The 15,775-nt window shown below is 44.0% G+C and overlaps 1 protein-coding gene across 1 annotated transcript; it reads left to right on the top strand.

The window, feature by feature from the left end:
• The first annotated feature begins 13,243 nt into the window (after positions 1–13,243).
• On the top strand, positions 13,244–15,557 carry LOC140071166 (dispanin subfamily A member 2b-like). Its single transcript, XM_072118525.1, has 2 exons — positions 13,244–13,703; positions 15,095–15,557. The coding sequence occupies exons 1-2, from the start codon at positions 13,443–13,445 to the stop codon at positions 15,272–15,274; spliced, it is 441 nt and encodes a 146-aa protein (XP_071974626.1). The 5' UTR covers positions 13,244–13,442; the 3' UTR covers positions 15,275–15,557.
• Positions 15,558–15,775: the final 218 nt, after the last annotated feature.

Here is a 15,775-nt window from a genome sequence, read left to right on the forward strand (position 1 = left end):
TACTGTGACATCACTATGGTGCATCTCTCAGGTACATTACTGTGACATCACTATGGAGCATCTCTCAGGTACATTACTGTGACATCACTATGTTGCATCCCCCAGGTACATTACTGTGACATCACTATGGTGTATCCCCCAGGGACATCACTGTGGTGTATATCTCAGGTACATTACTGTGACATCACTATGGTGCATCCCCCAGGTAAATTACTGTGACATCACTATGGTACATCTCCCAGTTACATTACTGTGACATCACTATGGTGCATCTCTCAGGTACATTACTGTGACATCACTATGGTGCATCTCTCAGGTACATTACTGTGACATCACTTTGGTGCATCTCTCAGGTACATTACTGTGACATCACTATGGTTCATCTCCAAGGTAAATTACTGTGACATCACTATGGTTCATCTGGTACATTACTGTGACATCACTATGGTGCATCTCTCAGGTACATTACTGTGACATCATTATGCAGCATCTCCCAGGTACATTACTGTGACATCATTATGCAGCATCTCCCAGGTACATTACTGTGACATCACCATGGAGCATCTCCTAGGTACATTACTGTGACATCACTATGAAGCATCTCTCAGATACATTACTGTGACATCACTATGGTGCATCTCTCAGGTACATTACTGTGACATCACTATGGTGCATCTCTCAGGTACATTACTGTGACATCACTATGGTGCATCTCCCAGGTACATTACTGTGACATCACTATGGAGCATCACCTAGGTACATTACTGTAACATCACTATGGTGCATCTCTCAGGTACATTACTGTGACATCACTATGGAGCATCTCTCAGGTACATTACTGTGACATCACTATGGTGCATCTCTCAGGTACATCACTGTGACATCACTATGGTGCATCTCCCAGGTACATTACTGTGACATCACTATGGTGCATCTCCCAGGTACATTACTGTGACATCACTATGGTGCATCTCCCAGGGACGATACTGTGACATCACTATGGAGCATCACCTAGGTACATTACTGCGACATCACTATGGTACATCTCCCCAGTACATTACTGTGACATCAATATGGTGCATCTCCCAGATACATTACTGTGACATCACTATGGTGCATCTCCCAGGTACATTACTGTGACATCACTATGGAGCATCACCTAGGTACATTACTGTGACATCACTATGGTGCATCTCCCAGGTACATTACTGTGACATCATTATGGTGCATCTCTCAGGTACATTACTGTGACATCATTATGCAGCATCTCTAAGGTACATTACTGTGACATCACTGTGGTGCATCTCCCAGGTACATTACTGTGACATCACTATGGTGCATCTCTCAGGTAAATTACTGTGACATCACTATGGTGCATCTCTAAGGTACATTACTGTGACATCACTGTGGTGCATCTCCCAGGTACATTACTGTGACATCACTATGGTGCATCTCCCAGGTACATTACTGTGACATCACTATGGAGCATCACCTAGGTACATTAATGTGACATCACCATGGAGCATCTCCTAGGTACATTACTGTGACATCACTATGGTGCATCTCTCAGGTACATTACTGTGACATCACTATGGAGCATCTCTCAGATACATTACTGTGACATCACTATGGAGCATCTCTCAGATACATTACTGTGACATCACTATGGTGCATCTCCCAGGTACATTACTGTGACATCACTATGGTGCATCTCCCAGGTACATTACTGTGACATCACTATGGTGCATCTCTCAGGTACATTACTGTGACATCACTATGGTGCATCTCCCAGGTACATTACTGTGACATCACTATGGAGCATCTCCCAAGTACATTACTGTGACATCACTATGGAGCATCTCTCAGATACATTACTGTGACATCACTATGGTGCATCTCTCAGGTACATTACTGTGACATCACTATGGTGCATCTCCCAGGTACATTACCGTGGCATCACTATGGAGCATCTCCCAGGTACTTTACTGTGACATCACTATGGTGCATCTCTCAGGTACATTACTGTGACATCATTATGCAGCATCTCCCAGGTACATTACTGTGACATCACTATGGAGCATCACCTAGGTCCATTACTGTGACATCACTATGGAGCATCACCTAGGTACATTACTGTGACATCACTATGGAGCATCTTCTAGGTACATTACTGTAACATCACTATGGTGCATCTCTCAGGTACATTACTGTGACATCACTATGGAGCATCTCTCAGGTACATTACTGTGACATCACTATGGTGCATCTCCCAGGTACATTACTGTGACATCACTATGGTGCATCTCCTAGGTAAATTACTGTGACATCACTATGGTGCATCTCCCAGGTACTTACTGTGACATCACTATGGTGCATCTCCTAGGTACATTACTGTGACATCACTATGGAGCATCTCTCAGGTATATTACTGTGACATCACTATGGTGCATCTCTCAGGTACATTACTGTGACATCACTATGGAGCATCACCTAGGTACATTACTGTGACATCACTATGGAGCATCTCTCAGGTATATTACTGTGACATCACTATGGTGCATCTCTCAGGTACATTACTGTGACATCACTATGGAGCATCTCTCAGATACATTACTGTGACATCACTATGTTGCATCCCCCAGGTACATTACTGTGACATCACTATGGTGTATCCCCCAGGGACATCACTGTGGTGTATATCTCAGGTACATTACTGTGACATCACTATGGTGCATCCCCCAGGTAAATTACTGTGACATCACTATGGTGCATCTCTCAGGTACATTACTGTGACATCACTATGGTGCATCTCTAAGGTACATTACTGTGACATCACTGTGGTGCATCTCTCAGGTACATTACTGTGACATCACTATGGTTCATCTTACAGGTAAATTACTGTGACATCACTATGGTTCATCTGGTACATTACTGTGACATCACTATGGTGCATCTCTCAGGTACATTACTGTGACATCATTATGCAGCATCTCCCAGGTACATTACTGTGACATCATTATGCAGCATCTCCCAGGTACATTACTGTGACATCACTATGGTGCATCTCCTAGGTACATTACTGTGACATCACTATGGAGCATCTCTCAGATACATTACTGTGACATCACTATGGTGCATCTCTCAGGTACATTACTGTGACATCACTATGGAGCATCTCTCAGATACATTACTGTGACATCACTATGGTGCATCTCTCAGGTACATTACTGTGACATCACTATGGTGCATCTCCCAGGTACATTACTGTGACATCACTATGGTGCATCTCCCAGGTACATTACTGTGACATCACTATGGTGCATCTCCCAGGTACATTACTGTGACATCACTATGGAGCATCTCCCAAGTACATTACTGTGACATCACTATGGTGCATCTCTCAGGTACATTACTGTGACATCACTATGGTTGATCTCCCAGGTACATTACTGTGACATCACTATGGTGCATCTCCCAGGTACATTACTGTGACATCACTATGGAGCATCTCCCAAGTACATTACTGTGACATCACTATGGTGCATCTCCCAGGTACATTACTGTGACATCACTATGGTGCACCCCCCAGGTACATTACTGTAACACCACTATGGTGCATTCCACAGGTACATTACTGTGACATCACAATGGTGTATCCCCTTGGGACATCACTATCATGTATATCTCAGGTACATTACTGTGACATCACTATGGTGAATCTCCCAGGGACAATACTGGGACATCACTATGGTACATCTCCCAGGTACATTACTGTGACATCACTATGGTGAATCTCCCAGGGACAATACTGGGACATCACTATGGTGGATCTCCCAGGTACATTACTGTGACATCACTATGGTGCATCTCTCAGATACATTACTGTGACATCATTATGCAGCATCTCCCAGGTACATTACTGTGACATCACTATGGAGCATCACCTAGGTACATTACTGTGAGATCACTATGGTGCATCTCTCAGGTACATTACTGTGACATCACTATGGTGCATCTCCCAGGTACATTACTGTGACATCACTATGGTGCATCTCCCAGGTACTTACTGTGACATCACTATGGTGCATCTCCTAGGTACATTATTGTGACATCTCTATAGTGCATCTCCTAGGTACATTACTGTGACATCACTGTGGTGCATCTCCCAGGTACATTACTGTGACATCACTATGGAGCATCTCCCAAGTACATTACTGTGACATCACTATGGTGCATCTCTCAGGTACATTACTGTGACATCACTATGGTGCATCTCCCAGGTACATTACTGTGACATCACTATGGTGCATCTCCCAAGTACATTACTGTGAAATCACTATGGTGCATCTCCCAGGTACATTACTGTGACAACACTATGGTGCACCTCGCAGGTACATTACTGTGACATAACTATGGTGCATCTCCCAGGAAAATTACTGTGACATCACTATGGAGCATCTCTCAGGTACATTACTGTGACATCACTATGGTGCATCTCCCAGGTACATTACTGTGACATCACTATGGAGCATCTCTCAGGTACATTACTGTGACATCACTATGGTGCATCTCCCAGGTACATTACTGTGACATCACTATGGTGCATCTCCCAGGTACATTACTGTGACATCACTATGGTGCATATCCCAGGTACATTACTGTGACATCACTATGGTGCATCTACCAGGGACATTACTGTGACATCACTATGGTGCATCTCCCAGGGACAATACTGTGACATCACTATGGAGCATCACCTAGGTAAATTACTGTGACATCACTATGGAGCATCTCCTAGGTAAATTAGTGTGACATCACTATGGTGCATCTACCAGGGACATTACTGTGACATCACTATGGTGCATCTCCCAGGGACAATACTGTGACATCACTATGGAGCATCACCTAGGTAAATTACTGTGACATCACTATGGAGCATCACCTAGGTAAATTACTGTGACATCACTATGGTGCATCTCCGAGGTACATTACTGTGACATCACTATGGAGCATCTCTCAGGTACATTACTGTGACATCACTATGGTGCATCTCTCAGGTACATTACTGTGACATTACTATGTTGCATCTCTCAGGTACATTACTGTGACATTACTATGTTGCATCTCTCAGGTACATTACTGTGACATCACTATGGTCCATCTCTCAGGTACATTACTGTAACATCACTATGGTGGATCTCCCAGGTACATTACTGTGACATTACTATGATGCATCTCCCAGCTACATTACTGTGACATCACTATGGTGTATCCCCCAGGTACATTACTATGACATCACTATGGTGCAACCCCCAGGTACATTACTGTGACATCACTATGGTGTATCCCCCAGGGACATCACTGTGGTGTATATCTCAGGTACATTACTGTGACATCACTATGGCGAATCTCCCAAGTACATTACTGTGACATCACTATGGTGCATCACCCTGGTACATTACTGTGACATCACTATGGCGCTCCTCCCAGGAACATTACTGTGACATCACTATGGTGCATCTCCCAGGTACATTACTGTGACATCACTATGGCGCATCTCCCAGGTACATTACTGTGACATCACTATGGCGCATCTCCCAGGTACATTACTGTGACGTCACTATGGCGCATCTCCCAGGTACATTACTGTGACATCACTATGGAGCATCTCCTAGGTACATTACTGTGACATCCCTATGGTTATTCTCCCTGGTACATTACTGTGACATCACTATGGTGCATCTCCCAGGGACAATACTGTGACATCACTATGGTGCATCTCCCAGGGACAATACTGTGACATTACTATGGAGAATCACCTAGGTACATTACTGTGACATCACTATGGTGCATCTCCCAGGTACATTACTGTGACATCACTATGGTGCATCTCTCAGGTACATTACTGTGACATCACTATGGTGCATCTCCCAGGTACATTACTGTGACATCACTATGGAGCCTCTCCCAGGTACATTACTGTGACATCACGATGGTGCATCTCCCAGGTACATTACCGTGGCATCACTATGGAGCATCTCCAGGTACATTACTGTGACATCACTATGGTGCATCTCCAAGGTACATTACTGTGACATCACTATGGTGCATCTCTCAGGTACATTACTGTGACATCACTATGGTGCATCTCTCAGGTACATTACTGTGACATCCCTATGGTTATTCTCCCTGGTACATTACTGTGACATCACTATGGTGCATCTCCCAGGGACAATACTGTGACATCACTATGGTGCATCTCCCAGGTACATTACTGTGACATCACTATGGTGTATCCCCCAGGGACATCACCGTGGTGTATATCTCGGTTACATTACTGTGACATCACTATGGTGCATCTCCCAGGTACATTACTGTGACATCACTATGGTACATCTCCCAGGTACATTACTGTGACATCACTATGGTGCATCTCCCAGGTACATTACTGTGACAGCACTATGGAGCACTCCTATATACATTACTGTGACATCACTATGGTGCATCTCCCAGGTACATTACTGTGACATCACTATGGTGCATCTCTCAAGTACATTACTGTGACATTACTATGTTGCATCTCTCAGGTACATTACTGTGACATTACTATGTTGCATCTCTCAGGTACATTACTGTGACATCACTATGGTCCATCTCTCAGGTACATTACTGTGACATCACTATGGTGCATCTCCCAGGTACATTACTGTGACATCACTATGGAGCCTCTCCCAGGTACATTACTGTGACATCACTATGGTGCATCTCCCAGGTACATTACCGTGGCATCACTATGGAGCATCTCCAGGTACATTACTGTGACATCACTATGGTGCATCTCCCAGGTACATTACTGTGACATCACTATGGTGCATCTCTCAGGTACATTACTGTGACATCACTATGGTGCATCTCTCAGGTACATTACTGTGACATCCCTATGGTTATTCTCCCTGGTACATTACTGTGAAATCACTATGGTGCATCTCCCAGGGACAATACTGTGACATCACTATGGTGCATCTCCCAGGTACATTACTGTGACATCACTATGGTGTATCCCCCAGGGACATCACTGTGGTGTATATCTCGGTTACATTACTGTGACATCACTATGGTGCATCTCCCAGGTACATTACTGTGACATCACTATGGTACATCTCCCAGGTACATTACTGTGACATCACTATGGTGCATCTCCCAGGTACATTACTGTGACAGCACTATGGAGCACTCCTATATACATTACTGTGACATCACTATGGTGCATCTCCCAGGTACATTACTGTGACATCACTATGGTGCATCTCTCAGGTACATTACTGTGACATTACTATGTTGCATCTCTCAGGTACATTACTGTGACATTACTATGTTGCATCTCTCAGGTACATTACTGTGACATCACTATGGTCCATCTCTCAGGTACATTACTGTGACATCACTATGGTGCATCTCCCAGGTACATTACTGTGACATCACTATGGAGCCTCTCCCAGGTACATTACTGTGACATCACTATGGTGCATCTCCCAGGTACATTACCGTGGCATCACTATGGAGCATCTCCAGGTACATTACTGTGACATCACTATGGTGCATCTCCCAGGTACATTACTGTGACATCACTATGGTGCATCTCTCAGGTACATTACTGTGACATCACTATGGTGCATCTCTCAGGTACATTACTGTGACATCCCTATGGTTATTCTCCCTGGTACATTACTGTGAAATCACTATGGTGCATCTCCCAGGGACAATACTGTGACATCACTATGGTGCATCTCCCAGGTACATTACTGTGACATCACTATGGTGTATCCCCCAAGGACATCACTGTGGTGTATATCTCGGTTACATTACTGTGACATCACTATGGTGCATCTCCCAGGTACATTACTGTGACATCACTATGGTACATCTCCCAGGTACATTACTGTGACATCACTATGGTGCATCTCCCAGGTACATTACTGTGACAGCACTATGGAGCACTCCTATATACATTACTGTGACATCACTATGGTGCATCTCCCAGGTACATTACTGTGACATCACTATGGTGCATCTCTCGGGTACATTACTGTGACATCACTATGGTCCATCTCTCAGGTACATTACTGTAACATCACTGTGGTGGATCTCCCAGGTACATTACTGTGACATCACTATGGTGCATCTCCCAGGTACATTACTGTGACATCACTATGGTGCATCTCCCAGGTACATTACTGTGACATCACTATGGTGCATCTCCCAGGTACATTACTGTGACATCACTATGGTGCATCTCCCAGGTACATTACTGTGACATCACTATGGTGCATCTCCTAGGTAAATTACTGTGACATCACTATGGTGCATCTCCCAGGTACATTACTGTGACATCACTATGGTGCATCTCCTAGGTACATTACTGTGACATCACTATGGTGCATCCCCTAGGTACATTACTGTGACATCACTATGGAGCATCTCCAGGTACATTACTGTGACATCACTATGGTGCATCTCTCAGGTACATTACTGTGACATCACTATGGTGGATCTCCCAGGTACATTACTGTGACATTACTATGTTGCATCTCTCAGGTACATTACTGTGACATCACTATGGTTCATCTCTCAGGTACATTACTGTGACTTCACTATGGTGCATCTCCCAGGTACTTTACTGTGACATCACTATGGTGCATCCCCCAGGTACATTACTGTGACATCACTATGGTGTATCCCCCAGGGACATCACTGTGGTGTATATCTCAGTTACATTACTGTGACATCACTATGGTGCATCTCCCAGGTACATTACTGTGACATCACTATGGTACATCTCCCAGGTACATTACTGTGACATCACTATGGTGCATCTCTCAGGTACATTACTGTGACATCATTATGCAGCATCTCCCAGGTACATTACTGTGACATCACTATGGAGCATCTCCCAGGTACATTACTGTGACATCACTATGGAGCATCTCCCAGTACATTACTGTGACATCACTATGGAGCACTCCTATATACATTACTGTGACATCACTATGGTGCATGTCCCAGGTACATTACTGTGACATCACTATGGCACATCTCCCACGTACATTACTGTGACATCACTATGGTACATCTCTCAGGTACATTACTGTGACATCACTATGTTGCATCTCTCAGGTACATTACTGTGACATCACTATGGTGCATCTCCCAGGTACATTACTGTGACATCACTATGGTGCATCTCCCAGGTACATTACTGTGACATCACTATGGTGCATCTCCCAGGTACATTACTGTGACATCACTATGGTGCATCTCCCAGGTACATTACTGTGACATCACTATGGTGCATCTCCCAGGTACATTACTGTGACATCCCTATGGTGCATCTCCTAGGTACATTACTGTGACATCACTATGGTGCATCTCCCAGGTACGTTACTGTGACATCACTATGGTGCATCTCCCAGGTACATTACTGTGACATCACTATGGTGCATCTCCTAGGTAAATTACTGTGACATCACTATGGTGCATCTCCCAGGTACGTTACTGTGACATCACTATGGTGCATCTCCTAGGTACATTACTGTGACATCACTATGGTGCATCTCCTAGGTAAATTACTGTGACATCACTATGGTGCATCTCCCAGGTACATTACTGTGACATCACTATGGTGCATCTCCTAGGTACATTACTGTGACATCACTATGGTGCATCTCCTAGGTACATTTCTGTGACATCACTATGGTGCATCTCCAAGGTAAATTACTGTGACATCACTATGGTGCATCTCCTAGGTACATTACTGTGACATCACTATGGTGCATCTCCTAGGTACATTTCTGTGACATCACTATGGTGCATCTCCCAGGTACATTACTGTGACATCACTATGGTGCATCTCCTAGGTAAATTACTGTGACATCACTATGGTGCATCTCCCAGGTACATTACTGTGACATCACTATGGTGCATCTCCCAGGTACATTACTGTGACATCACTATGGTGCATCTCCCAGGTACTTTACTGTGACATCACTATGGTGCATCTCTCACGTACATTACTGTGACATCACTATGTTGCATCTCACACGTACATTACTGTGACATCACTATGGTGCATCTCTCAGGTACATTACTGTGACATCACTATGGTGCATCTCCAGCAGGGACCTTCTCCTTACTGCACCCACCCCCTCTTGTTGGGCAATTCTCTTTACCGAAGCACCAGAACTATAGATCTGGGTGCTCCCGGCTCCCTCCGGCACTAATGTAGTATAGAGTTAGAGTTTGATGCACTGGATGGATCTGCTTGTTTCCATCATCCTCTACAGTGTAAATGAGCGCTGTGGGCGTCCTGTATGGATTGGATATTTATGTGATCAGGCCTTATATAAACTCAAGATCCATTGGTCAAATCCTACACCCTGCCTCGTGTTATGTGGCCCCTGGGCCTCTTCTTTGGCACAAGTTTACTAAAACGACCAGTTAATCAAGTTCACCTGGCCTCCATCACCCCCTCATTCCTATTGTTTCCTCTCGTCTCTATTTGTGAGCCCTTCATCTTCCTTTCATATTGTGGTCCATATTCTCTCCCTTATCTTGTGTCCACCATCATCTTCCCCTCATATTCTGTCCCCTCATCTCCCATTCATATTCCTCTCATTTACCCCCCATATCCCTCTCATATTGTGGCTTCTCATCGCATCAACCCTTCATATTATTGCCTCTAATCTCTCTCTCATTTGTGTGCTCTCACCATATCCCCCTGAGATTGTGGCCCCTCTCATCTCCCCCTCACATTGTGGCCCCTCTCATCTCCTCCTCATATTGTGGCCTCTCATTTCCCCCTTTATATTGTGGCCCCTCTCATCTCTGCCTCACATTGTGGCCCCTCTCATCTCTCCCTCACATTGTGGCCGCTCTCATCTCTCCCTCACGTTGTGGTCTCACTCACCTCTCCCCCGTATTGTGGCCCCTCATTTCCAATTCATATTGTGGCCTCTCATCTTCTCCTCATATTATGGCTCCTCATCTCCCCTACATATTGTGACCCCTCATATTCCACTGACAATGTTGCCTTTTATCCCCTCCTTCCTTATGCTGAGGGAACCTATTATCTATGTTTTATATTTTAGGACCCCTTTTCTTCTCCTTTCCTTGTCTTAACTTACTGAAAAAATAAAAAAAGCCCAGATACACATTTATCCCTGATCTCTTCTTCCACTGCCGCTACTGTGTGCAGTGATGCCAGCAGATGTGGTGACATTGTTACATGACGCCTGTCAGCCTCGACATATAGCTGCAGCAGGGGAACAGTGATGATGTATTTTATTCAACACCACCTGCGTGCAGAGGTGCCCCATGGGGACAGGGAGAAGCTCTGTGCAGCGCTGTGTAACCTGTGTGCGCTATACAAATAAAGGAATTGTTATATGCTTTATGCGCAAAAAAAATTGATCTGGCGCGTGAGACCCTGTGGGTTTAAATCACGTGAATCTTGTCTGTTATCCTAACTTTCAGCTGTGTCAGCTCTAAAGGTGGGTCCTTCTTGACTTCCAACAACACTTAGTGTAATGGGACTGTCTCCTGTGTCACCCAATTTGTGGGAATGGAAGCCACAATCAATTCCTGGTGCCCCTGTATAAATGTAACCCTACAAAGTTTGGCTTCTGGTTTTATTTCCATTGATGACCCGAGTTCTAAGTAGGAAGACTCTAAATGGTTTGCACATCTGTTTAGAGGCACAGATGTTGATCTACCAAAGAGCATTTATATTGCTGGTGCCCATCGTGCTTATAAGTGGCTTCCAAGCCACTTCAAGGGAGTTTGCATACTAGCTCGTCTAACTCTTGCATCCTTTATTGTCCCCCATAAAAATAAATGCTGTACCCAAAGGCGCATAATCATCCTTGACCGGGATGTACACCTCTTGTGTGGTGGAGATGAGGGTAGTAGACACGTTCTTTAGAACGTTATTTATTTACCCTATGACAATGTGGAAGCTACAGATTACCTTGACCAACACATCTTCCAGGTCTAGGGGGCCCTAAACTGGACTAATGTTGACCAGAGACTTTTTGATTGTAGTGTCTAATCAGCGAGCTATAGTACTTTATTACTTCACATCATCCCAGGGTGGCATGATCAAAGGATCGACACGCTGTCATTACATTGATCTAGGAGGCAACATGCAGGTTAAAGATAGTATAACAAAAATGGTAGACTTTATTAAAAAAATGACTCAAAGAACATGGTGGGGCTCATTTACTAAGGGTCCGTGGAGCGCATTTTTGTTGGGTTTCTCAACTATTTCCGTTTTGCGCCGCATTTAACAGGGGATTGTGTCGCACGCAATCGGATTTTGGCACATCGGCGCTGGCTTGCAAACCGGGGGGCAGGCCCGGCGGATTCCCACTACGCGCGGGATTTAACATTTAGAATTGTGTCGCAAGACACAAGCATCGGGAAGAAGAAGGTGAACTCCGGCGGATCTCTGCCGGGGAAGCGACACATGCCGGAACCCCGGAAGCACAAGCTTCGTGAATCGTGAATCTTCGTCAGAGCGTCCAAATCGGGGATCGCGACAAGACCAGGTAAGTAAATTTGCCCCGATGTATATAAAGACCGCTTATGGGTCGACACAGTTTCACCCGTAAACCCTGCTAACTAAGTGAATTTTTGGATGGCTAAAGGGGATTGTTTATGTGACCAATTGTAGTCAATGATGAACAGGATGAGTTTGGGCAGGTCTGCATCACTGGGGAACCTTTTGAGAACTTGCGGTCTCTCATTTTGACAAACTTATAGGGTCCAATAGGAGACCTTTTCCCCCATAGGAGCACACAATTAATTAAATTATAGTTGCTATAGATTTTCCATTGGGGCCCAAAAAATCTCAATTACTCTCCTGTTAAGATCATGAAAGATCTTGATAATTGGGGGGGGGGTCATTGGCCTTAGTTGCCTTCAAAATTTTAGCAAATTTCATGTGTAAATGCTATCTTACTCATAATAGGACAAACAATTTTTCATTATTATCCATGTTATGGTCACTTGTCAAATAGATCGTAATAAATTATCTTGCACTATTGATTTTCCACCGTCCAACCATGTTATCTTTCATGTAGTGTCAATACGGCATAGACGGCCCTTTGTCTATTAATGATCTACCTATTGTTTACCTTCTCTTCCACCTTTGAATCTTTCTCATTAGCTTATCTTTACACTTTATACCATTTCACAATGATCTCTTTCTATGCGGCTGCCAGGGGATTGCGACAAAGAATGAGTTTGTGTGTAATTGTAAGGCTTGAAAAACACTAAATCCAAAAAGAAAAGCAAAATAACCCATGTCACTCGTTCCGCCTCTCTAGACGTTACCCATCCACGGCTCCATCGACAGTATCACCGATATCAAGTTTCTCTCCTGGAAAATGGAAACCAAAGAAGATATCTTCACCCGAGAGGAGGAGGAACCTTCATCTAAGTCATCGCTTTATCATGCTGCCAACAAAGACGATGACTTGCTCAAGGTTGAGATGGTCCCTCTGAAAGATACAATCATCCAAGTAGAGTCCATCAAGGGGACCGTAGCGTCTGCTCCTGTAAGAGATCACATCATCTGGTCCATAGTGAACACTTTCTACATGAATTTCTGCTGCCTCGGGTTTATTGCACTTATCTTTTCTGTTAAGGTGAGTAGAAGACTTCATATATCATTGTCAACTAGATAACGTCCAGATACTTGGGCAGGTGGTCACACTGCAAAATCTCTTTTGAATGGGCCTATAGCTGAGTGTGTGGACTCCGCAAGGTTTAGTTAATCATAAAAACAAGTCTCATGTTTGGATTTCAGCCATGGATTCTACAGTAAAAATCTATTTATTGTATTGAACATACTCTTAGTTTTATATGTGGTTGGAATGGAAACTATCAGGACCTTATCCAACAGATTAACAACTTCCTGATCATGTTCTTTTTATGGCCCAGTGTGGAACCAGGAATGAACTTTAAAGTGATATGCAAATTAAGTCAAAGAGCTAAGAGCTGAAGTCAAGCTCTCCCCATCACAGAATGCTCCCTACTCTGTGATTGATATCTCTACATCCTGGGATGTCACCAACTGGGTTTCTTGAAATAGAGGGGTCTCTCTGAAATAGGGAAACCTTGGCTTTGTCGCTAGACTCTCCACCTTTCAACCTTTATACAGCTAATTTACATGTGGAGAGGCTAAATCTAATTTTTGGATGATGCCACCACCTTTAGACCAAGGTCGAGAGTTGTTAATTTGCTAATAAGATACAGGTATTGGTTAATTAGGTTATTTTCTGCTGACAGGTTCCCAATCTTAGTATCGTTTTTGAATGATGTTGCGCACGTTACAAAATATTTGAGAAAATTATTTATTTTAGGCTACATTCACATGACGCTGTGCTCACCCGAACTAGAACAAGGTTGGATGGAGAAGGGAGTGGGTTTGAGTGCTACTCACCGCTCTCCTCTCCATTGAAAGATGAGCGGCCGCGACCTGTCCTATATTTCACCGCACCGTGACCGGGTCCCATAGATCTCAATAGCGGCCAAGATCTGCCTGCAAACTGCGCAACCAGATCACCATTATTGTTGTGTGAATGTGTCCTTAATGCGTAGAGTTGTTACACAAAGGTTACGGCAACGAAAATAGACGCCCGTTCCCGATAAATCATCAGAGATGTTGTCATGTTAGTTGGCCTCAATTTTGTTATCTGGGAGATAAGCCATTGCCAGGGGTGACTGACAGTAACCTTCTTACCCTCCAGAACAAAGCTCTATTGTCCAGCATGCATGTCAATGTGGGTGATTGGAGAGATATCTCATTCAACTTATGGGTGTCTAACCCGTGTGACCAGCCTATGGTTGTCAAATGTCTCGCCCCAATCCATCTGGCAGTCATGGGACAGCGAGTCATCTCTTCAAGAACAACTGAATGGGGCAGTTGACATCCAATCACCTCATTGTTATATCCCCTGACATCAACCATAAGAGAGAAATTATTTAGCCACCATACATGTTGGATCTCCACTAATTATGTTCTTCTTTCCTGTAGTCTCGGGACCAGAAATTGGTTGGAAATCAAAATGGAGCAAGAAGCTATGGAACCACTGCCCGCTCCCTAAATATTGCCTCTTCTGTCTTGACCGTATTGTGGTTCCTCATCACATTGGCCGTCATTTACTTCAATTTCGTAAGCTTGATGAATACTATTAGGGGCTGGTTCGGGAAGTAAAGACTGTGACATATACCATCGCTTCTGTATGACTTCTAGGATCTAATCCGGCCCGGACTGATTCTTATGACATTACAGAATGAAGACCTTCAATATGGGTGTCATGGCGCCTTGTGTAACATTCAAAAAGACTCTTCATAATGGATTTTATTTTCTTCCTGTTTTTGAATTTGAAATGTGGTCAATTGTGATCAACCATGAATACGTCATATTTACTCACACTATTTTTATATATCCTTTTGAATGTTAACATCATGCAGTAATATTCAATTTTTTTTCTTCATAGATTTTTAAGAGTAGTTATTTTACAGGAAATGCAATCTTAGACCTTATACATATTGGGGCAGATTCACTTACCCGGTCTGTTCGCGATCCAGCGGCACGTTCTCTGCGGTGGATTCGGGTCCGGCCGGGATTCACTAAGGTAGTTCCTCCGCCGTCCACCAGGTGTCGCTGCTGCGCTGAAGTTCCCCGGAGGCGCGTTGGAATGCCCTGAAATTC

The sequence above is a fragment of the Engystomops pustulosus genome, chromosome 7, assembly GCF_040894005.1.
Source record: "Engystomops pustulosus chromosome 7, aEngPut4.maternal, whole genome shotgun sequence".
NCBI lineage: Eukaryota > Metazoa > Chordata > Amphibia > Anura > Leptodactylidae > Engystomops > Engystomops pustulosus.